Source organism: Aythya fuligula, chromosome 3 (assembly GCF_009819795.1).
Source record: "Aythya fuligula isolate bAytFul2 chromosome 3, bAytFul2.pri, whole genome shotgun sequence".
Classification (NCBI taxonomy): Eukaryota; Metazoa; Chordata; class Aves; order Anseriformes; family Anatidae; genus Aythya; species Aythya fuligula.
Genome location: NC_045561.1, coordinates 53,645,016 through 53,670,432, shown reverse-complemented (window position 1 = coordinate 53,670,432; position 25,417 = coordinate 53,645,016). Strand labels below are relative to the sequence as shown.

General features: G+C 38.1%; 1 protein-coding gene across 1 annotated transcript in view; it reads right to left on the bottom strand.

The window, feature by feature from the left end:
* Positions 1 to 25,417, bottom strand: part of TIAM2 (TIAM Rac1 associated GEF 2) — an 89,578-nt gene that overhangs the window by 45,110 nt on the left and 19,051 nt on the right. The window contains exons 6-13 of the mRNA XM_032185499.1: positions 19,010 to 19,195; positions 17,663 to 17,809; positions 13,904 to 13,966; positions 8,941 to 9,105; positions 6,147 to 6,251; positions 5,578 to 5,656; positions 4,735 to 4,827; positions 3,418 to 3,678 (exon numbers count right to left, since the gene is read on the bottom strand). Of these exons, the coding sequence (XP_032041390.1) occupies positions 3,418 to 3,678; positions 4,735 to 4,827; positions 5,578 to 5,656; positions 6,147 to 6,251; positions 8,941 to 9,105; positions 13,904 to 13,966; positions 17,663 to 17,809; positions 19,010 to 19,195 (1,099 nt within the window). The remainder of the gene's footprint in view (positions 1 to 3,417; positions 3,679 to 4,734; positions 4,828 to 5,577; positions 5,657 to 6,146; positions 6,252 to 8,940; positions 9,106 to 13,903; positions 13,967 to 17,662; positions 17,810 to 19,009; positions 19,196 to 25,417) is intronic.

Sequence of the window (25,417 nt, the reverse complement as noted above, 5' to 3'; positions counted from 1 at the left end):
ACTTCCCATGCCATCTTAAAATGAGGCATTTTTCCCTCCATAGTTGTAAGAATTCTACCCCAATTCCCTCTTTTTTTTTTTTTTTTTTTTTTTTTTACTTTTTTTTTTTTCTTCTATACAAACATTTGCTTTATTTCCTTAGCACTGGAGCTTGAAGCAAATGTAGCTGCTCTGTTATTTGGTTTTCCACATTTACGAATATGTTTTTAAAAGTGTTTCATCTCATTTCTTTTCCAGGATAAGCTTACTACCAGCCAAATGGCTAAGCAGCAAGCATACAGCATTGCCATGTGGAAGGTCAAATGATATGACCGCAGGCAGGTCCAAAGTACAGCTACAAGGGTATGGCAACCTCTTGGAGAAAATGAATCACTCTGACAAAAAAAATTTCACTGGGAATGGTTTTTAGGAGTGGCAGAGTTAGTGGCTTTGGAAAAAGTCAATCACTTCCCTTCTGTACAGTAAAAGCTGCCAAAGTTTGGCAAGAGGTATAATTGGGTATCCTCAGCACAGCAGGGTATGTAGGAAAAGGCATTCATCAGGGTTATGCTAAGCAGTCACAAAACTGTAAACAACTGTGGACAAACTATTTCCACCCAAGTTATATGAAGCCAGAGATTTAAAGTAAATTCTGTTTTGCATTTGGCTGGTTGTTACAGGCACCAGGCAGGGTATTACCATATGACTCTCCAAGTCCTGAAAATTTCCATTTTCCAAGCACTCCATTAATTTTAGCTTATTAACCCTCAGATAATTCTAGAAATATAAATAGCACTAGTGGTTTTTGCTTGTTTTCGATTTATTTATTTTTTTTTTGGCAGGGATGGGTGGGGAGGGGAGGGTTAAACAAGAAAGTGACAGCAGAAACAGTAAGGCTTTTAATTCCAGGTATGTATCTTGAGACAAATTGTGCTTGATTTGATAAAAAAAAAAAGGTCCACCTCTGCTGACTTTCAAAGGCACTGCTCAAAATGGATGCACAAATACCAGAAATTATTTCTGAAAACTGTGGTCTTAAGAGTGACTTGCTCAACTGTACCAAAGGAGACAGAACAATATCAAAAAATGTATGAGAATTCAGATGTTCCTGGCCTCCAAATCCCTGGTAAGCTTATTAAATATCCCCTCTTCTTATCTAAAATCTTATTGAATTTCTGAGCAAGTAAAAAGGACATAGAACAGTTAAACCCTTTAAGATAATCTCTTAATTCAGAGAAATGTCATTTTCTTCTGTTTCCATTTGAACATGATCAGGAGATCAGACACTAAGCACTGATACTCGGTAATTCAATAAACATGGAAGGCCTTCTCAGGAAGCTTAATTTAGAACTATTTGTTCCTTTTCTGAATAAAATAAATCTTCTTTCACTGCTTTTAAGCAGGAAAGCAAACATGCTATGTCCCTTTATACACTAGTGCTTGGAGTATAACACATACTCCCATAACTTCCTAATATAATGGACTATTTGCACAGGTTGCAAATTTATCCCCAAGGAATGACGAGCCTAGTGAATGGACACATACATTATTATGCCAAATACTCCAGGTAATGCTGGCTTATGATATCAAGCCAATAAGCTGAATGATAGTGCTGCTATAATTATGTAATTAATTAGCTCTATCATAATTTTTGTTTTATGACACTAACTTTTATGTGCTACTAGTCAATTTAATGGCATTTTAAATTGAACTAAGGCCCCTGAGAGAGATGCTACTTACTGTATCTCAAATCTTGTATTCAGATTTCTTTTAATTTCAGAAGATGACCTAATAAAATTACTTTATAATTAAATCCATTCTAACAACTTCTCCTATGTGATTCTTTCTTTCTTTTTTTTTTTTTTTTTTTTTCCTCCCATTTTTTAATTACAAAAAAATCCAATCAGGAAACACTTGCTACCATAATCATATATGAAACCCAGAGATCCTTTTTTGCACCTCTTATGGCTCTCCCTTACACAACAGTCCACTCTTGCTAGCTTTCCTGCAGAATTTTACTAGCATCCCCCAGAGGTGCTATGAGGAAATTACACCTTTTTCATTCAAGAAACAAGTTAAATTTGCTTGAATCTTGTTTGAAAAACAGACAGGGCATGGGAGAGATGGGGAGCAAACTCCCAAATCCCTCCTGTTTCAGACATGCATTTACACGTATTCTAACATCACAAGATGTGTTTCTCACATGAAGTACGGTGGCTGAAACAAGCTGGATCACTCCACAGTGCTTTGTAAATGCACAACATGAAATCTCTCTTACACGCCTCACACACACACCTCACCCAGGACACATGAAGCCCCCCAGAAGGGTCCCCCTCACAGCATGCTCCCTGTGCATGAGCGCAGCAGAGGACTGCACACTGCAGCAGAGAATGTTAATGGAAAGGATGCAAAGGTTTTTCTTGAGTTAAACAGCTTACAGCAATTCCATAGCAGTGGGTCTTCATCTTTTTCTCACTGAGGCTTGCTTGAGGACACTGATAGCTTTGCATGTTATCAGTCTCTCATGTCCCCCTGGCTTGGAGGCCCAGCTATGAAGGCCGCTGGAGGTGGCCAGCTTTACCTGCAGCCTGTCATGCACCTCCTCACAGATCCTGTGTAGGATCCTTTGCCCCAGGGAGAAGAAGGATGACCATGGCTTTCCTCTGCCCAGCATGGCTGTGCCCCTTGACATACCACCTCCTACTTCCAGCTGGAAAGGCAACCCAACAGTGAGCACTGGCACTTTCCTTGGGGCTGGCAGGGCCAGGGGCAGTCCTTACTGCAGAGGCTTTTAGCACCTCCATTGCCTGGTGCTCCTCACACAGAAACCCATCATGATCTAACCCTGACACAGCTCTCTATTCGGTGTTTAGTACAGTGGTTTGCATTGAATAAGAAATATGAGCAGGTATGGTAGCAAAACAACTTCTGTGAAAGCTGTTTTCTTAGGCTTTTCTCTACACAGTGAGTTGCTGTATTCAACTGAAATGTGCTAAAGTTAGTATCTTTGGGTAGGAACAGAGCTGAAGGACTCCTTTCTGAGGTGATAATGATTACTGCATTTAAGGCACTCTTAATGTATGTAGTACTTTAGCTTATGTAAAAAGCACTCTAAACATTTCTGTCTCTGAAAGCCATCAAATCACTTCAACCACTAATGCCCAGGAAATGGATGTACTGGAAATACCCATCGGCACACAGAAATGTGCCATTAATACTGGATGGTTGGATGGTGCAGCCAAACACATTAAAAGAATTTAATCTTCCTGCAGAAATAATCATATCCCATTCCACTTCTACTTTCTAGAAAATACTGAAATAACTGACAGATATGGAGCATAAATGGAACTTCATTGGTTTGCATTTGGGTTTCTCACTGAAGCATAAGCAAAAATATAAACATAAATTAATTTAAATAGATTGTTGTCAACTTCTTACCATTTGCTGTGTTCTTTCTGAAGTTATCTAGAAACTCTTCCAGGAGCTGTGACTGGTTTGGAGGGGGCAACAAACTTTTTGGATCCCTGGAAATGTCACCATCTGACCAGGATGCACACAAGGGTTGCAGAGTTCCGCAGTGGCTCATTCTCAGAGTGAGCATTACGCTTCTCTCCAAAAACAGTAGCTCCATCTGCCTGAGGTCAAGATCAGACACAGCCTCTCCATTTATGCTTAGGATTTCATTGCCTACTCGTAGCCCTGGGAGCATGTGAAAGGAAAGAAAAGGGAAGAAAAAAAAATGAAAGAAAAAAGGAGGGAACATAAAATGGAAGGGGTCACAAACCAAACTTTACGCTGCTTCACCTTTTAATTTTGTTTTCCATAAATCTGTTAGAACTGATGAGAGTTTTATATGTTATAATTATACAGTTTGCCTTCATGTTTACTTTGATACTACTACAATCAAGTTGTTTATTTCTAAAGAGGATATTTGGGGTGGGAGGGGAGCACACCTTTTGAAAAGATCAGAATAGAAGCACCTTTCATGACTCAGATACCCTGAATTCATTTCAAAAGACAGCCCATCAGCATACAGCACAATAATACAAATAGTATTATCCCACTCTGAGAAGACCAAGAAACTAGTCACGCAGATCAAATCATTCATGATAAACTGGAATAATAACAGATGGAGTCTTTATTAGCCTTTGTATAAATCTAAACAGTGGCAACTGATGTCTTTCAAGGTTAGCAGCAATCAAGTGATCATTAACCTCAGGTAGCTACTGAAACTTCTTGTCTATGCTTTATGTTTTTGTATCTCTATTTTTCAGAGAGCAGAACAAACACAATCCTGCTGAAAAGAAACACTGTTTCTGAGCACTGTAGTAGAGAAGTTGCCCAGGGAGATGTATGCAGAAAACTATTTGGGGGAGGGAGTCTACTTTTCACTGTCAGGAAAAGTGGAAGTGATGGGTCTTGGAGACTGACCAAGCCCATGTGGTTCCCCAGTGTGAGATAAATTTTTCCTCCAACTTGTTTCTTCATGCAAAAGCACTTGGTTGGATTGCTGAATGCAGAATTTGTCTCCAAGAGTGAACAAGAACTCTCCCCACTATACTGGAAGGATAATTCAGTTACTCTGTGTACATTATCTTTCCCAACATCACATATTTTCCAATGATTTTAAGGAAAGAAAGCTATGCATAGTAAAAGCCAAGAACCATTTCAGACAGCAGTACTAAAGCTCCTTCATATATGTGAATTTAAAAAGATAATTAAATGCAGTGTGTTAAGCATCAATATGATACATACCTTCCTTGTATGCAAGTCCATCAGGGAGAACATCACTTACAAATATATGGGTGAGATGCTGATTTTCATCAACTTGAGCTGTGACTGCAAAACCTGAAGTAGAAGAGGTCTAAATCAAATAAACTTTCTCTGAAATAACTCTTACCTTGTGTGTTTAATAGACTTTACATAATCAGTGAGTTGACAATTCTCATGAGAACACTCACAGATTACAGAAAAATTATCACATAGTTTCTGAGTGATTGTAAGGACAGCTAAACTTAACAGGACATTTCAACATTCAGGAAATATCATGCTGTGCTGTAAAATGATAAATCACATTTCAAAAAAAAAAGTTTCTATCTTAGTCCCACAGGACATTTCAATAACACAGCTCATTATTATGGTATGAGTTCTATAATGTGTCCATCAGACACAGAGTTGTTTTAAACATTTCCAGAAACACCTCCTGCAAATAAAAAGTCTGTCAGAATTTATACCACAGGATAACCTGTTGACACTCTGACAACAGAGGATCCTACTACCAAAGAAAGGGCAGACCTTGACCATAGCTGATAGTATTAATTTCAGTATAGCTGGCATATTCTGATAATTTCACACTTGAACTATTTGGCCAATGAATCAGAACAGAAAACAGGCCCTTCCCAAATGGAGACATAAGAAATGTATTTGCCAATGTAAAACAACCAGTTTGAGACTTCATTATAATGCCACGTGTCCTTTGCAGACTCAGATATTGTCAAGGATGGCTCTACCTGCTCTCAGAGACAGAAAGATCCTGAAAAGAGAAAGTAGGTAATGAGAAGAATAAAAATTCCTGAGAGATGTTTTGGTTAAACTTACCAAAATCAGTTATGTTTTCAGTCTTTGTAAGATGAACGTGATAAACATTTAATGGACAAATTTCTATTTCATCATACACCTGTTGGAAAAAAGAAGAAAAAAAAAGTAAAAAAACCAGCAGAAATTATCAAATTATGAAACTACAAGCATCAAAGCCTAAACATACATTATGGAAAATAAATACAGCACCATTTATATTAATAAACAGCCAAACCTTGCTATATTTACACAGACAGAATTGTGTTACTTTGCAAGCGTCATCGGCATCAGTGGGACTAAATGCAGAGTAAACTAAACATAGAAAATCCAGCCTGGAGTTGAGACTGACACTTTGTGTCTGTACCAGAAGCCCCACTTCAATCATCAAACAGCTCTTGAAGAGAGTGTTTGTAGTGCCTAGCCATCTGAACGTCTGCATAGGCATGAGCTGTGTGAACAAGGATGGCAGAATGCAATTCACGAACAGCTTTAAAACCTTATTTTAGATCTAAATCACACATATTCATAGGTGATAATTTAACTGTAGCTACAGACAACATGGAGCTTTATATAAAATGAATCACACTTTCCTGGTCTACTATGTATTCATATGGTTCAGGAGCACTGTACTCAGTATTTTCATCAACCAGTCTTCTGAGTTGTAGACCGTAGTGTCTCGGCTCAAGCTGTTTCATCTAAGGAATATAAAAAAGAAATGGGGTTTGCAATTTGTTATTTATTTCCATAATCCCAGCAGACAAATAAGCCACACATACACACACTCCCCTTTAGGAATCATGCAATCTTAAACAAATAATTTTCTAAATACTATTTTTGTGATATAAACAAAACTAGTTGCATTGCTGAGAAGATAATGTTGAAGTGCAATTTCCATTTTCCCTTAAAATCTTCCCTACTTCTTTCATAAGCACCTTGTCTTAGCTAAAAGATTAACTGAATGTTGTTATATGTTTCCAAAGATATTATAACTGCTTTGTGTCCTTTTGAACTTACATTCACAATCATCTTTTTCTGTAACTACTTGCAATGACTCAGTTCTGCTCAGCAACTTTTTCTTCTGATGTAGAAAATGTATATGCATGCATGGGCTGTTAGGAAAGGGGATGGGATGGGAAACAGATTCCCTAAGGGTTTGCTTTTTATTGGATTGTATTTTTATTGCTGGGTTTCATCTACGATCAGAGAGTTTCACCTATTTTTTTTCACCACATGAGGTCAAAGCCCAAATCCTGTATCAACAGGAAGTCAAAGGGAGATAGGAGTACTCCCAAAGGATATTAGCCTGAAAGTGTTGAGCCCCTGATGAGAGTCTCTCTGAAAAATCAGGATGCTAGTGAAACCACTGCAAAAAACATTTTGTTTTAACATACTAATAGAGCAGCATTGCTTAAAAAAAGGAAAAGGAGCAATGACTGCATCCGTTCGGATTATTTAACCTCTTTAGCACAACTCTGCAGCTTATGAAAACTAAATTTACTGAGTAACCAGTAATTACTTGAACATTTTATTATGTGCAACAGTTTATGAGTTGCATGTGTACTGTATCCTAAATAATTGTATTCAAATACACGTTTCCTCTATATGTGCTATGCAAAAGACTCAGATGGAAAACAGAAATGAGAAAAGTATAAACCCCATAAAGCATGAATGAAGAAAAAAAAAAAAAAAAAAAAAAACAACCTTTGAAATTTATACTTATAACATTCAAACATGTTCTGTTATGAAGAAAGATTCCTTACACTCAGAGCAGAATTAAAATGTAAGAAAGAAAAGAACCAGAATAGAAAATTTAGCATTAGAAAATGCTTATGAAAATCTTTACACACAGAGTAGGAAAAAATAAATAAAACAGAAAAATATTTCAGAGAAAAAAATATATATACATGTATATATATTTAAAACTATACTTTCATGTAAAACAGACGTTAAAAAATTAAGAGCCAGATTTAGAATTACAAGTATTTTGGAATGATGGAGTAAGAGAGGTAAGGCATTTCCTTTTCAACTTAATTTTATAAATATGAATTTTTATTTCTCTTTCAGTGGTCTTCTGTGTTACCGTAATGATTTCCAAATGTTTCAGCTCTACTGTGCCATCTACTGGTCAAACAATGTTTCACCTGTACAGTGAATTTTTAGGAAGTAAACTAGCCTAATAAACTGTTTCTCCAGCATTCAGTCTCCACTAACAAGAGTAATGAGAAGGTAATTTCTTCTCAGAGGTGCCTGGTATATGAACTGTGACTTGACTAAGAAGAATGTGCTTATTTTGATTTAAAACACATAGTACATCATAGATTTTTAGAAACTTATATAATTCCTTTCTTTCTTTATTTATACAACATTATCATGTGGAAATAGCTATTAAATTAAGGCCTTTCCATCATTAGAACCCTCAAAATTCATTAACTTCAAGCCATTTGAAAGAGCTCACCTGAAATTTCACACTAACTTATGCCAAAAGCTACAGATAGTTTTTGTATAGAGTGGGACTGTGTACCAAAAAAAAAAAAAAAAATCCTCTTTTTTTTTCTCCACTTTTTTTTCCTCTTTACTTGTGAAGTGAATAAACTATACTTACCACTTGTTAGAAAATAGGAAAACATGATTTGGGTGTGAAACTTTAGCTGTTCCAAAGAACTTGTTTGTGTAATTTGATTTGAATCATGAAGTCAGAGCCAAATTCAACCACTAACACAAATGAAGACCAAGGTGCCAGGTAAGTTGTGATGCTCTAGAGGTGGTGGTCTTTTGTTTGTAGTTTTTTATTCTACCCTCCATCTGTGACTCCACTTTCTGTCCCAAGATCTACTGCAATCCCTCTCAAATTTCTGACACTGACTGTCAAAACATAATGTACTCTTTGAAATTTTCAAGTAGAACAAGTGCTTCATTAATCAAAAGCCAAAATAGGGCCCTTGAAGAAGCAAACATATATGTTAGCCATTGTTAACAGCAGTTTTCAGTGTCTTCTCTCCTGACATTAAATCAAACAGTCCCCGTTACTCCTCTGACTAATTTGCACAGAAAGCTCAGTTTGCTGCAGTGACAACTCAGACTGGACATGGATGGAGATCTCTCAGGAGCTGATTACCTGGCAAACTGTCACCACTCTTTAAGGATTCAGTGTGCACAGACTTGAGCAATGCCTCTTGAAAAGCCTTCCACATCCCTGCTACCTTGGCTACAATACAAAATAATACTGCTAAAGGAAATGGTGCAAACGCTCAAAATGTGCCTTAATGCAGAGACAGGGAGATGCTGGTATTATTCGTTCACTATTAAGGAGTCCTCAGACGTATTATGGTCCTTCTGAGGTCCACAGTTGTTAATGAGGTGCAATCGTATATGAAAAATGCATACCTTGCAGGCCAGAGAAAGAACATCTTCCACTCTGTGTTCTGGCTTGAGGGTTAATGCCACTCCTTGGCCATCACAGAAGTGCACATATGTCTGTGTTTCCCATGCACCCTCCTTTTGGATGCTGTCTGGCACTGAGCAGTAGACATTCAAAAATTCATCAACTTGCTGCTGGAAACAAGGGAGAAAGGTACAACACATGAGGATGTTGCTAAAATAAAAAATGTACAGTTCCACTGATAGCTTGCAGTGCACATATACCACCATATCTTTAGACACAGTACTGTGCATTTTCCCATGGTGAGCAAGGGACAAAGTTCTGTTACCTGTTCTCATTCATTGTATGACTCAATTTTCTTGAGAATGGATTGCATTCCCACTGAGTTCCCATTATGGGCTTTTATGCCTTTTCATATTATTTGTTGATTTAACTCTAAGTGAAAATACATAGCTACCTGATATTATACCGCAGTGGGAAACATTTATTAAGAAGAATTGACTACTACAATTTTATCTAATTAACAAATGTGAGAAAAAAACATAATTACTATAATTTTAGCAGAAAATGATAATATAGCAAACTTCCAGCAGAGAGCACTGTAGAGCAAGGCTTGCCATAACATAAAGGACTAAACAGGAATAAAATGTTCTCATTCTATTTACAGTTTAAGATCATATTATTTGATAGGTAGCAGAGTACTTGCTTGTTTACCATTCTGGCTCACATCCACATTCATTGCAAAGCCACTCAAGCTTGATCAAATACAATATCCACCCTAACTAAAATTCCTGTCATTTTCTCACCCTTCATTTTCACACTTTCTTCTGCACCACACTTCAGGCTAGACGGTTCAGAAGCCACACAAGGAGAAGAAAAACACTGAGAGCAGTTCTGAACTTGGAATTTCACCCCTCTATTTGGGTCTGCCTGTTCAGCATGTCACTCCACTGCCCCTATCAAGGCGTTTAAGTTTACACAGAGGGGCTCCCTGGATTCCCCCTTTCAGCAAAAGGAAAGTGACAATAACCCAGTAAAGCAGCAGAACTGTGACCCAAGACAGATCTTACGATAGCCTGAGCTGTTCTCAGGAGTGCCTACTTCCCGGCTGCTTTTTTTTTGTTGGTTTGTTCTTTTCCCCTGTTGCTGTGGGTTGGGGTGTTTTTGTTGCCTACACAAAGCCCCTTGATTATGCAATTCCTCCTCCTGACTCTGCAGGGACACAAGCCCAGTGGTCCACTGCAATTAAAAGCTCCAGCAAAATCACTGCACAGGGACTGCTTCCCTTGCTGCAGGCAGCAAAGTTATTGACAACAATCTACCAGTAGCAACAAAGAGACCAATATTATTTTGTTTTTTTTTTTTTAAATAACAACTGTGGCTGTAAAAATGATGTTGTAAGCAGTCCTACTTGTGTAATTACCAAACAATGCAGAAATTCAGGTTGCAAACGAACCACAGTAATAATTTTATTCAAGAGTAATGCTGGTTTTGGCAGAATTATATTAATGAACTAATAGCATGCAAGAATCTTATACTGATTGCTCAACTGTCCTTTTTAAATAGCTAAAAATGACACATTGATTAACATAGGTCCATGGAAATCCTACTAAAATAGAGCAACTACTATGCATAACAGCAGTACTGTTATGCTACTGCAATTAATGGAGCGATGAAATCTACACCAGGTGAAGTTTCACCTCGGTGGCTGTGGCTCCAACCTGCTCATAAAACTGTTGTTGTTGAAGAAGATAATTCCAGCAGAACCGTGGTGCTCTCAGAAAGCAGTAAATCAAGTGCCTGGTAATAAATGATGACCTCCTTCCACAGTGCAAGTAGGAGGAATGAGAAAGGGCAAGGCATGCACGCTGCAAGAGTTGAGATGGAAATGGTCAGACTGAATTCTCCAGTGGCTTCCTTCAGGGAAAGACGAAGCCATGTTGACTTAGGTAGGGAGATGCTCCCAGCAATTCAGACATTTGTAATTACCAAAATGGTTAATTGCCCTGCAATAGTAGCTCTCCCTATCTGTTCAACAGAAATAAATCTCACTATTGCCAAGGATTAAAATAAAGAGGATGAAGGTGATGAGAAATAAGTTTAAAGTCACCTTCTTCTGGCAGCTTTTAAGACAAGACAAAGTTCTTCCACCCATCTAAGACTCTTTCCTTTCTTTGCCATGCATACTGGTGCCCGAACATAAGCCTCTTATCTGTTACTAAACAAAAATATGTTCCTTAGCTGCCATTGAGATACTGTTGCTTCATCCACATTTTCCATCTCAGAAAATCTGACATGAAAAGAGATTTTTTTTTTTTTTCCTGTTATGCCTGCAGTGACTAATACTACAATACTTCATTCATTCATTGCCACGTTAAAACAACCCATCCAATTTTCCAGAAATATGCGCCAGGATTTGCAGACTGTCACACGTTGTGCCATAGGGTTGCTGCAGGACCAATAGGTTACTTCATAATTTCCCCCGCTATTTGTCTCTGTTTTTATCATCCTTTTTGGGGAAAATATAGCCTTCCTGGCAGATTTCACTGTTTGTAATTCACTGCATTCCTCGGGTAGCATTTTATAAAAGTTTTGATCCTGTTTGTGTTTTTTATTGAAATCAGCCAATGAAAACGGGCTAACGCCAAAGTAACGGTTTTCAGAGTTATGATGAATCACTTCTGAGTTGTCGGATGATTCATGAAAATGTCAGGATCTTAAAAATGCCCACACTATATTTAATTCCCATTAAAAAAAAAAAAAAAAAAAAAAAAGGTTTTGAAATACAGTTCAGATGTTTTTCTAGAAATAAAGTTGAGATTCAGAGCTCCACTTCAGCACCTGAATTGGGGTGGGTTTTGAGTCCTGAAACAGCCCTGCTAAGCTCTGCAAACAGCCTCTCCAACCTCTGCAGTGAGGCTGACCACACGCCAGTCCCCTCCACCCAGGAAGCAGGGCTGTGAGCCCCTGCCTGAATTCAGCAAAGTAATTTGGAATAACACATAAGCTCTGTTGCAAAAGCTGGGTCGATACATCAGACCTTGTCCCTTCCCAGACAAGGCACTGAGGGAAGCAGACGTCTTTCTTCCTGCCCTGCGGCACCTCCAAAACCTGTTTGTATCTCTTCAGAGGGGAGCAAGAAAAGCAAGCTGACCCAGAGTGGCACCATCAACCCCAAAGGGGTCAGTGCTAAAGCGAGGGAGCACCACAGCATCCCTCTGAGAGGAACCTTCAGGAGTTGCACCCAAGAGATTTTGCCTCATCTGTTTTAGGAGAGACCTCATGTTCCCATGGTTTAAGAGGACCTGTCAAGAATGAATGTTCTTTGCTGCTGCAGAGGTGTGAAACTGAGGCAATCTGACACCACAGCCATCAGTACATTTTGGAGGAATTGGTGAGTGTTCTCTACAGGAGACCGTGTCACCCAGAAACCCCACATAATCGTAATTTATTTGGAAAAGAGAGAGATGATTTGGTATAAATGCCTTCCCAACCCAGGGAAGTAAAAGGGTGGTCCAATAATGAAGGGAATTAATTTGTTTCGGTATATTTCTTCAAAAGACGCACAAAAAGTGAAGATACTTTCAAGAGGCAAAACGGCACTACAGGATTTGCTGCTGTCAGGTGGAGATGCCTCTCAGTGGTATCATTTGTGCATAATTATATATTTACTACGTAGCCACTAAATGAATATCCTTGATGGGAAAATAAACCTTGCATCACGTAATATAAAAATAAATAAATAAAATTAAATAAATAAAATTAAATAAAATTAAAAATCCAACAACACATAAAACTATGAGAAATGATGAACTTTGTCCAAACCTTTGTCATGAGATTCATTACAATTGTTCACTATGGTTAATCATTTCCAAGAGCAATATTTAATTCTAAATGCAGATTTTTACTTTTTGTCTAAGACCTGGTATAAACATATTCATCTGAAAATGAATAGTTCTGTGGTATGATTTTTATTTATTTATTTATTTTGTCTTCTTCCAAGTTTTAAACTACATTGGAGAATATCTGACTCAGGAAACAAAGGAGAAATAGGGACAGAAGGTTAAGTAGAAAGACAAATATCCCTTTCCATCTGGTATGTGTTATAATTAAAGCAATCTAGTTATACTATACACAAAACAAAGTCCAGAAACCCTGTGTCTAATATTTAATTTTAATCTTTTATTTGGAGCTTATCTGCACAAGCCAACTAAGGGAGAAGTCTATCTATATAAGGTCTGCAGTAGGTAGACAACCCTTGGTGGTCCTACGCACATGTTATTATGAACTTCAGAGCATCCAGCTTTGCTTCTAGACCAGGGGACAGCAATGCTATCCCCAGGGAGGCTGCAGGAACAAAGAGGGATGGTGCCTGATGTGCTGGCACTTTGCTCTACTCCTGCACAAGGTTGTTTTCTGTGGGCACTAAACAGTATCAGCAGCAATGTTACTGGGCAACGTGGGGATGCCACTTCCTCTTACTTGACTTGGGTAATATCTAGCTATACATTAACTCACACTTCTCTGCTGGTATGCCCCACAGGATTAAATTAGACTTCATTTGCCTTAATACTAAAAATATACAGGTTCTGTTGAACTAGGCAAAGTAGAAAACACAGCTTGGGTTTTGCCACGCTATGAAAGATGTTTTCCAGCAAATTCAGTTCGAAATCTCTCCGTCTCTTCTTAGACACCAGCCTACAGATAGTATACACCTGTAAGGACTAGTGCTATAAATAAGCTTCTAGGGATTTTTATTTGTTTATTTATTTATTTAAAGCTACCATGCATCTTCAGAAACTTATGTTAAAGTGGTTTCATTAGCAGAATTATAATTCTGACATCTACGCTAACTATACTTTCATGAACCTTGATGGGGTTTCTGAACCAGTCTCATCATATGCTTAGTGAAACATATTCAATAATTTGAAAACCAGATGGTGCACAATAGGGACAGGCTTATCTTACCTCAGCAGAGTTGGCTGAATTCTGGACACCAGCAAACCCATGTCCTCCAGCTGAATCAAAAATCTGTTAAAAATAATACAGATAAATAAATGGATTAAACAAATTAAAAACTTTATTTATGCGTATTAGGCAAATTCTTTGGATAATTAAAATCAAAAACTAAATGAATATATGAAATCCCTAAAGACCAGGGATTGTTTTGAACCTCTGATGGATTTATTCTGGCTAGAAGTAGTATTAAAGACATGAATTCTTCCTCCATATAGAAAATTTAAGTAAGTTCTCAAATTCAGACCACATGTACACATACATTCAAACATATATCAAAGAATCCACATGCTTGTTTCCTTGTTTTTCTGTGCCTTTTTTTTTTTTTTTCCTATCTACTATTTAGCAATAATGTTAAGGTCATTTACCTTCAAATCATGCATTGTGCTCCAAGATACAGTTCTACCCTTTGGTATATCATCTGATATAGCTACAAATCTCATAATGATTTAAAAGAACTATTTCAAATTAATGTTGACACTTTTGAAAAACTTCCCCTATAATTTTTCAGTTCTTCTACCTGAGCAGTTAGCTTGACTCTATTGGTGGCAAATTACCTTTAGCTTGAAAAGGAAACTTGACCCCCACTAGCACTAGCAAGGAATGAAAATATCTGACTATTGTGCCTGCTTTGGAACTGCAACTTACATTCCCCATCTGTGTAGAAACTCGTAGTTTCTAGAGAGATAATGTAACTAGCAGTTGTTGGTATCTCACAAAGGTGGAGAGATTATTCAAGTAATTAAAAAAAAACAAAACAAAACAACATGTAAATCAATAAATAGCTAAGTATACAATCAGATATTTTGGTGAAAAGGGCTGTATAACCATAAAGATAGGTCTATCCAGCTTACATACCAGCTTGAGATTTGCAGGTACTAACATTACCATCCCCAAGTGCAAACAGAAATATCATTTTTAGGTCTACTGAAGTCAACAAATCAGGACAATATCAAACTTAAATCTTTTTTTTTTTTTTTTTTTTTTTTTTTCTCCTAGTAGAAACCTTTTGGATAATCCAAGGCAATGGATTTCTAAAATTTCATATGTAATGCAGTTTCTGACAATGTGAATAACAGGCACCACTTTTTAACTTCTTAACTTTTTAACTTTTCCTTGTCTTACCCACAGATGTAGTCAAAGCATTTTATTGTTTATTATTTCTCAAAATAGTTTATCATTTAGATTGAAGAAAAGCAGATAAGCATTTAAGAAACTGAGGATAATGTGAGCCTAGACATCCCCCATCTGCTACAGTTCAGTTTTATTAACTGATTTCTAAAAGACTGAGACACTTCAATAATATTTACGAAAGCCTCCCAGCATAGAAGCTCTGAACACATTTTTTCCCCCTTTCAATTTTTTTCCAGATTACTATTAACAACATACAATTAAGTTAAAATTAAAAACTTCTCTGACACAATGATGTTCAAGAACACAATATCTAATTTTGAAGCTAGGGCACTGTAGATAAACACATACTAGCTGTAGTCAAATGAACTTTAATTAAATCCATGAAAGCAAAAAATTTTTAACCTATTTTTTGAAACAGACATTGGAGTACAATAAGGAGAGAACCAAGCTTCACTTTTCTGCTTAACCCAGTTTCCCATCATTTGAAAGAGATGACAAGAAAGACAGCCCCAGGCCCATTCTGATTTTGATACACAATTATGTGCATACACGCAAGTCTGAGCAATGACATGGTTCCCTTTTCTGCCACCTTTCAGGTTCATGGGTCAGTTTTTAATCCATGCTTTTAAAATGCTTCACTTTTATGGTTGAGTCATAGCCCGGTGTTATTAATATGCAGCAGTCAGCATTTACATTTCCTTAATTTTATTGTAGGATGTTTAAGAAAGAAAAAAAGAAAAATAATAAATACAAGAACCTGAGCTCTTGGATGAAAATGAACACTTTTTTGGGCCAGCTGGTTGCAAGCTTTGTAACAAAAAGGGTGAGGACATGCCAGGGACACCTCCGCCTGCAGCCAGGGCTCCCTCCACCGTGCTCAGAAAAGCACTGGCAAGGCAGCAGGAGCCTCCTCTCCTTGCTGCGGAAATGAGATTCCCTGTCCCTGAGCTCCACAGAATCCCCTTCACGGGCTATAAAGCATACAGGAGGATGTATCACGCAGTTAAGACAGCGAGAGGTATCAGCCCAGCTGGGAACAGAGCTAAGGGGCATAGCATCCCTTCCCCCAGTCCTGTTATTAATAAAGAAATAGAGGTGCAGGGCTCACAGACCACCTTCTCTTGCCAGGGAGTACACTGAAAAACATTAAAAGGACCACCTGGAGAAAATCCCTCCTTCGGTTCCCTCTTTCAAAAGGCAGACTTGAGTTTCTATTCTTATTCAATTTCACCATGTAAACACATCTCGATTGATATACTAAAATTCCTAGCAGTCACCCAAAGATTTTTCAACACAGCACAACACGTAGATAAATATTTACCCATTAAAAATATAAACCACTAAACAAGAAAATCCTGATGTGCTCTTTTGCAACAGTAAATCTGTTGCATCAGCTCTGGGACTATTGCAATGCAAGCACAGATAGGCTTGCTTAAATATTCCACAAGCAGAATGCCACATGTGCAACAACAGCCAATTTTCAAGTGCCAATCATAGATTTTTTGTTTACTAATAAAATCAAAATACAAGACTCAGGGAATAGCAGGAGCAAGGTCACCTGATGAACACAGCACAAAATACTGCTTTGCAGTATTAACAGCAGACGTGGCAAAGAGCAATGAAAATAGTAATGCTCTGAGTGAGGGTACACATCTACAACTTCTGCCTTACCATCAAGGAAGTGTGTCTGCTCTTTACTTTTTTTTTTTTTTTTTTTTTTTTTTCTCCCAGGGAGAAGGCTGTGAACTTTTGTTTCACATTTAGTTGTGTTTTTATTGAAGAAATACAGATTCTACAAGTGTGAGGTTTACACTAAATGCATGCACAGGCTGTTAGTTTCTTAAACAGAAGAGGACCCTGCAAGATGCTGTTGTGTTAGCAGTGATGCAGCCCTCCAGGGAGGCATCTGTGAGCCTGGCTAGAGTCAGTGGTGCAGCCTTTCTCACAGGGGCCTGCCTGCCCCAGCATTTGTGCCAAGCCTTCAACTTATGTAAACTGGCACAGCTTCATTCGTCAGCTGTCTGCACTTGCTGGAACACTCGCCTCCTTGCATGAAAGCAGTCTTCACCTTGTGGCTACTTCCAGGCAGAGCGTGCTACTTCGTAGAGATGATTTCAAGACCACCATCCACAGACCAGTCACTCTTTTTCCTTGAAAACTCACCTGTGTTGTTCTATATTAAATTGCAATAGTACTTCAAAGTCCTAGTTATGTGTCAGCACAATGCTGTATTAAGGATTTGCATATAAGCCCTCTCAAACAAAACCCTACTTCCAGTTTACAATGTGGCCAAAAGATGGGTTTTCTTACAAATTCAAACCTGATGGTCTTGCACTGCAGGTAATAAACTAACTCACTGTGTCAAAAGCTCTCGTTTACCAACTGCACTTATCACAAAGGAATCAAAATACAGATATGTGCTGATGCCTATTCACAAATCTACTGAAATTGCAAAGGCAAGTTTGATAGACAGCTGTCTCCTTCCTCATGCACCAACAGCATTTGGCAGAATTAGCCCCAGTAGAAACAAGCCCTTCTCTGCATCCAGTATCCCAATCATCATCAAGTAAGATTTACCTGTGTTATTGAAGGTCGCTTTTCTTTCCCTTTTCTTGCCAGTGTGTCCAGTCCTTTCAGTGAAGAAAATAAACCCTTTTTATTACGGACTCTTTGAGACAGAGACAGGGTACGCTTCCTGAGAGCAGCTTCATCCCTGGAGCAGATCTATTTAAAGACACACAGGCCTTCTTATAGCACTTTCATAAGAGCAAAAGACTAACAGTTATTTCAAACCGAGACATCAAATGAAAGTAACTTCAGTTTATCTCAATGTAATACGCTAACATGCAAGGACAACGATTAAACTTTAAGCACCGACACTTCTTTTGGTATTCAGATGGTGTGGCAGCATAATTATTTGTCATGGGGCAAAATCAGACAGATTGTAAGGAAAGAACTGAGAAAATATTGCTCTGTACAACAGAAGAAATTAACGAACAGACTCAAAGAATGATAATCTACTAGTCAGATGTAAAATTGCTAGAGGAAGAAAGACTCAGAACTGGTAAATACAGGAGATAAATGTGCTATACTATTGTGTTATTAACAAGCAATGACACAAAACACACAGTTAAAAACAGCAGTAAAGAGAAACACATTCTCTGATGAGACTTTGAGGGCTACTGTTCCTTGCAGCAAACAAAGTCCACCCCTCTTTGCAAAGACCAGCCTCTCAGCCCTGTAAAGGATAAAAAGCAGGGGCAAACCTGCTATTGCCATAGTTCACTTGAATCCAACAGGTTGACAACAGCTTACAGTAGCTAAGGAGCTTCCTCATTCTTTGCAAACAGAGGCCGTAGTTTTTAAAAATGACATTTCAGCCTATTCTAAAAACACTTTCTGTTCAGGAAGGTATCAAACTGCTTGTAAAAACTAAAAAATGTTTTAGTTGGTCTGGGACCTCCATAAAAGATCAGCTCAACCCAGAGGGACCAGAGTTACTTGTGGAAATCTTAGTGTTAGTCTCTTTTCACTATAAGTGACTTAGGTCCTATACACTTTAAACTCCTAACTCAACGGGGGTAAAATCACAGTGACAGAATTCCAACACTACGACTTCTTTATATTTACATCTACTTTCATTTATTTATATATATTTTTTTATATGAGTCAAAAGTGCCCAATTTTGGATTCCTTAGGGACCAAAAAAAGTCATGGTCATATCCTCATGGTTTCCAAGTCTGTCTCTGTGAAAGAACATTTTCTGCAGTCAAGAAAGAGACAGAAAGGGTGGGATGGGAACAAGGCCATCTGAACAATGAATGTGGGTGCACCCATGAATTATCCTAGCACAATTCCACATGCAAGTACAACATTAATGAAGGCTTTGTGTAGCACATCCATAAAAAGTACATTCAGACTTACCAATGCATGAAAGGATGAGACAGAGAAAATTCCAAGCCTTCCCAGTGCTAATTTTGAAGGACGACTGGCAGCAGCCAAAAGGCTCTTTGGGTTTGGGAGCTCCCCACCTTGCAAACTGGCTAGGTAACATCGCATTCGGAAAAGGTCCATATTAAATTTTTCCAAGTTCTGTTCCCATTGCTGGATCTGTTTAGATATAAAAAGGGACAATTAGAAGAGGAAAAATGTCTTTGTGGGCTGCACTGAAAATCTGAGCTCTTCCACAAACCCATAGTAAATTACTTTCATCTGGTGGTATATGGATTAGATTAGTTATTCCCTGCCAAAACACATTCAGTCATATTGTGTTACATCAACCCAAAAGATGGCTTGAAATAAAACAAAGCTGGTGGTCTTAAATGCATACTGACAAGATGAACATACCATGAACTTCGGGTAGTTTGATAGCCACAAAAGCAGTTACATAAAAACATAACCCTGTGGTTCATGAGGGCTTTTTTTTTTTTTTTTTTTTTCCCTCCTTTTTTGTTTTGGAGATTAGTTTTGTTTCCTTCGTTTTTATGAGCTTAGATTGTATAGCTGCCTGGCTGAAAGCAAGGCTGCGTAGCTACACCAATTCACTACACTAGGTGCAGTAGCTGTGCTGATGGGTTCTGCTCAGGCTTTACCATCTTCCTACGGCCTCTCTATCTGTAAATAGGAGACAATACTGGCAACGTGAGCATGTACAGCTCTTTGTCTGACTAATAGGTTAAGACATGCTTATGCTCAGGCATACTGCAAAAATGAGTTATATATACTCAATACAAATTGCTGGACCAAAAGCAAGAATGAATACATACTCCTTCATGAAATTTTAAAACATATTTAACACGGAGAGATGGAGATGTAACAGACAGGTTTAATCCAATTTTAAGGTAAAGTTAAGAAAGTGAAAAGACCTAAACAAAAACTAGTTGAGTACAGTTCAGAATCAAGATTTGGATGACAGATTTTAAGTATTTGTGTAGATGCACACTCGTTTACACAAACACATAAACACTGCACTGAAGTCAGATTTTGCTTTTGATTTTCCCAATTTACAAATTGGTAGCTGCAGCTAAAATCTGCACCACAGTGTACAACATAGATTAAGATTGATAAATAGTACCAATAAGAACACAACTGTGTTTAATATAGTAGACATTCACACATGAAAAGGCAGAATAAGCATGTACATTAGGTTAATGTACATTAAGTTCATGTACATTAGCTGAAGATTGTTAAAATTCCCTGACAATACTCTCCTTCACATATCAGCTCAGATCACTGTAAGCTTGTTGTTAAACAGGTGGTTTAGGGTTGTGGAGAATGTTTATAACTTTTTCTAACATGCATTGCCTTCATACCTTTCACCGACACGCCTTGCCTGTCCCTGTGAGTACAGGACATTATCACCTTAAATTTAGATTAATCAAGGACAAGCGGCTTTATGACTTAGAAAACAAAGTGATAAAAACCATAAAAATATCAGGTGAACTATATCACCTACGGGCTCATCTAGAAGCAAAATCAGTTCAGTTTCCTTATAACGCTGACAAATACCACAAATTACACAAGTGTCTTGCCTCTTATTTTCTACAATGATGAGCGATCAATGAAAGGGCAAGAACTGCCCTTTTTACAAAATGGTGCTAAAGGCATGTACAACTGATAGAGATGTGACCTATTCTGGCTTCCTTACACATGGCCTCACAGACTATAGCATCAGTTATATCTAGCTAAACCTGTGGAAGCAAGAAGTGATCTTATTTGGCAGGGAGGATGCATCTGCAAATATGAAATTACTAGTTACTGTACACTAATAAAAAAAAAATCTTTCAAGAAAGAAATGTTAAAAGCAAAATATTGAATTTACAAAAGCTTATAACCAATCAACTCACAAAAATTCAGAGAAAAAAGGACAGAGATATGCACACAATGAAGATGCCTCTTCTAATCTCTCACTACAGACATTCGAAATGTGCATCCTTGCATCCTTTGTGTCCCAGAAAGAACAATCATTTTTTCTTGGATCTATTTGATCACTCTCCTTTACTTTGCATTTTTTTTTTTTTTTTTTTTTCCCTGTCAGACACTCTTCACCCAATATTTTTCTGCTTGCTAGTACCTTTCGTGTGGGATGATTCCAGAAAGAGGCTTTGTGCCTATCTCTTTCACCATGTTGACAACCAACTAGAATGAGAACATGGTGAACATGGTTGCCAGTTTTTCACAAAGTCAAAAGCTACAAGTTCAGGTGAAGTCTTTCCTTTTGGGATGACACCTCCATAGGTACAGAGCCAAGCCAATTTTGAACACCTCAGGAACAGAGCAAGGCTTCTTCTGGGCACTGCTGGAGTGGAGCATCCTGTTCCCACTGAACATGAATTGAACACATGCATTCCTGTGTTTCTGAGGCTTTCTTCAAGATCCTGATTACACATTTCTACTCAGTTGTACATTCAAATAAAGACAATCTAAGAAGGGGGAGTGAGGTATAACATAAGGACATTCAGAAGAAATAATTAAATTACAGTGTTTATCAGTCATGCAGGATGCTCGTTAATCAGCTCCAAAAGCATCGGTAATCACAATGTTACATTTAATGGCATTAGCAAAAGCTGTAGGCAGGGAATTTCTGGGATTGTCTTGCAGTCTTATCAAAACCAGGGATGTCTGGAACCAATTGGAGACCACGAACCAGTGCCAGCTGCTATTTGTCTAAGCCTTTTAAACTATGATAATTCTTCCTAAAGATTTATATTCTTGAAAACTAAATGGGGGAAGCTCACAAATAAAAAAGCAACAACTTCAAAGTGCAGTATGACCTGGTCCATGAAGTTAATTTACAGTCTGCAGATTAGATGCTGCAATCCTCATTCTACTATTGTGTCAGGAAAATCTCTGACCCACGTGGGAGGACTGCCTGAAAGACAGCTCAAGGACTTAGCTTCATTGTGCACAGATAAGACAAACCTTTTGAAATCTCTTCTAAAGCAAATGGGAAAAAGTGGATGCAGCAGACAGCAATGAGAGTGGGAATGGGTGGCAAACAGCAGTACTAAGTGAGTCCGCAAAGAGATAAGAGATAATGGCCTGAAGTGAGGCGCGCCAAAACAAACAAGCATACATGAAACCGCACCCTGTGTGACCTGCTCAGTTATTACTGCTTGCCTGCGCTGCAGGCTTGAGCATCCAGGGCATTCAAAACCCTTCTCTCTCCCAGTTTCAATCACAGTTGAAAAACCTCTGTATGGACTTCTAGGAAAAGCATTAAAGGAGGTGAAGCAAAAAGGCAAGATGGCATCATCAGAACAGGTAAATTTTATTGCAAGGATGTCTGAGTTTAGTGGCAGAATGAGAGAGCACTGGAGAAAGACAAGGAGGGGCCACCCAAATAAATCTATCAAGGCTAATAGGATCCCTGTAAAGTAGAGATAAAAAGGCAGAAAGGTAGAAAGTAGTAAAATGTGAGAAGCCCAAAGAGTTAGGGCCATGGATGATTTAGTTTGGGCTATCAGGAGAAGTTAAGGCAAAGAAGCCTGGTGCAGGGACAAGACAGTAATTATGTGGGGATCGCTAAGTGAAAGGGCTCGTGTTGGCAACACAGATTTAGACCAGGCAGGAGATCTTAAGGGTTAACTTACTTTTGGCAGTACTTCAGCAGTAATGATCTTTTTCAGATCATAAACAGTAAATAGTCCTCCAGGCTAGTGAAACAATTGTAAATTAATTACATTTTAAATCATGCAAACAGGTGAGCTAGAGGGGGTTTCTGTTCATTCAATAACTCTGCCAGGTTTGCTCCATGTAAACTCTAAATTGGGAGCTTGGGAAAGCCAAGGGGATACATTCAGAGTAGGCAACTCAGACCAGGGGGTTCCAGCACATGATACAGGATCCATCAAGTACTGCTTAGGAGATTATAAAAAGTGGACAGGGAAGAACAATTCCTATCTTAACAATTCCAAGCTCCTTGCCCATCCCATCCTACAGTGCAAATGGTGTCCTTTGGGAACAGGGAAGGACTCTCCCTCTTTCAAATACACAAAGACAGCCCAATGTAATAAAACCCAAACCAGAATATGAATAGTCAAAAGCTGGAATAGCCAAAAACAGGAATACTTCAAGGAATGGGAGGAAGGAAGGAAGTTGCCTCCTGGACAGCTCACCTGACAACAAAACAAGTTTTCCACTTTGCATTTATTTAAGGTAGCATAAAGAAAAGACACAGAGGGAGGAGGGTGTTCTCTTAGTGCATAAGCCTTTAAAATTGATTGATTTAGCAGCAGTTCTTACACTGTACAGAAACATGAGCTCCTCCTGACATAATTCACTATCTATAGAAACAAGAAATGCAGATTTTTTCCCCTACAAAACATCTTCTGTCCAGATTGAAAGTGTCTCCACGAGCTGATGTAGGGAACTCTGTGGATTTAAAAGAAACTTCTGCTGCTGTTTTATATGAACAGCTTTTTAACCACATTACAAACAACACCAAACTCTTTGCATTCCAGTCCCCGGTTCTCAGACACAATTCATATTGCACCCATCTGGATAAATGAGTCACTCAGCATCTGGGGACAGGGAAAAGAGTTTTATTGTCATTACTTCCTAAAGAGAACTCGGAGAAGCAAAAATATCACTCTCCCAGAAATTCCATTACTTTAAAGGATACTACAGAGATACTGTTATTACTTTAAGTTCAAAGAAATAAAAATAGAACATAATACAGAGAAATAACAATGATGTGCATTTGGCAATAGCCTTTACTTTTCATTCTGGCTACTGACTTACGAAACAGTTAAAATTTCTTGCAATAACATGACGATAGTTTTATGTTTTGTTTTGTTTTTTGTTGTTTTGGTTGGTTATTTAAATGTCATCTTCCTGATTGTTTTGGATGGACAGAATCGTCATGATTTCTAACCAAAACAGAGAGAAGAAAACCTATTCCCAATACCACTGGTAGCACAAAAGTGCACCCGCACCTACCTAATTTATATTCTCATCAATAATCTGACTGACACTGGCAGTACTACATGCATGACATGCATGTCTATAGCCAGGGATGTAATTCAGAAAGCCACTGTTTGTTATTATCCAGCTGCCCCTCCCCCAAAAACAGAAGACAAGATCTTCCTGCACACACTCCTACAGCAGCTTCATCCTACAAGTCACTGCTACGCAATTCTACATTCAGAAACAGTTTATTCATTATACTAAACCTTCCTGAAACAAAGATGGAAATTCAGTCTTCGGCCAAACAGTAATTACAACAGCGAGGAGAAAGGAGATGATCTTCCTTAACTTTCCTGGCTGCCTATTTACTTCATTCCTTAGTGACAGGCTACTACCAAAAGAGAAGGATTTTACTAATAACGCAGAGAGGGACCATCCCACACTGAAGTGTAACACCCGAAAAGAACTGAATCTCTCAGAAAGCAGAGCTCTGCTCTAGCCAGTTCAAAGACCACCCAAACTGAAGATCTGTTATAACAAGTTTAGATCATGTTTTTCAGTTTAGGAGGGTATGGAAAAAAGAAAACTAACTACTTATTGCAATTAAATTTGAATTTGTATGTGGCAAAACTGGCAAGTGCTAGTAAAGTTCCCTGAAAAGATTCTCTTTGAGTTGTTATTGTGACTTTTCACCTAATGTTGGACAATATTTCATAAGATGCTTTGGAGAAAATGAAGACATACAACTTGGTCTTCTGAGGGAAGCCTGTAGACTAAAATTCCTGAAACTATTCCAGTTGTCTTCCTGTGCTCATTAGCGAGAGGAAAAAGAAATAGGCACATTTTAAACAAAATGTAATGGGGTCATGTCCTGTGTAAAAGGCCAAAAACCGCCACAAGCAAAAGAAGAAAGGTACCAATGGATCTAATGGCTATCCAGAGCAAACAGAACATCACCTTAAAGATCTTTTTATTTTGCTTTTTATAGTAACAGATAAACTACTTTTGGTTGCAGGACACATACGAAAACTTCCATAAAAATCATCTCCAACCATATGCCTGTTCTTCTCATTAATGCCTCATCATTTCAGTGCCTGCAAGTAAATACCTCTGTTCATAACCCATCTGATAAGTAAGTTAAGTATCATGCACACAGAAAATATGAATCACATCAGAAAACTCTGAATAGCTTGGAAAACATGATTATACCAATATATTAAAAATTTGAAAAGAGAAAAGCCCAGAATGCTTTCAAGCAACCATTATTCATATTACTGTACTAAAATGAGACAATAGAATAGGCTTATGTACAAGTACATAAAGAAATACACTCAGAGCTGCTGTGCCCTCACTGTGAGGCTGATTTTCCATCCCATTAAAAACAGTTCTACAGGCAAAGACAGCCCTGCTTTTGACTTAATGTGT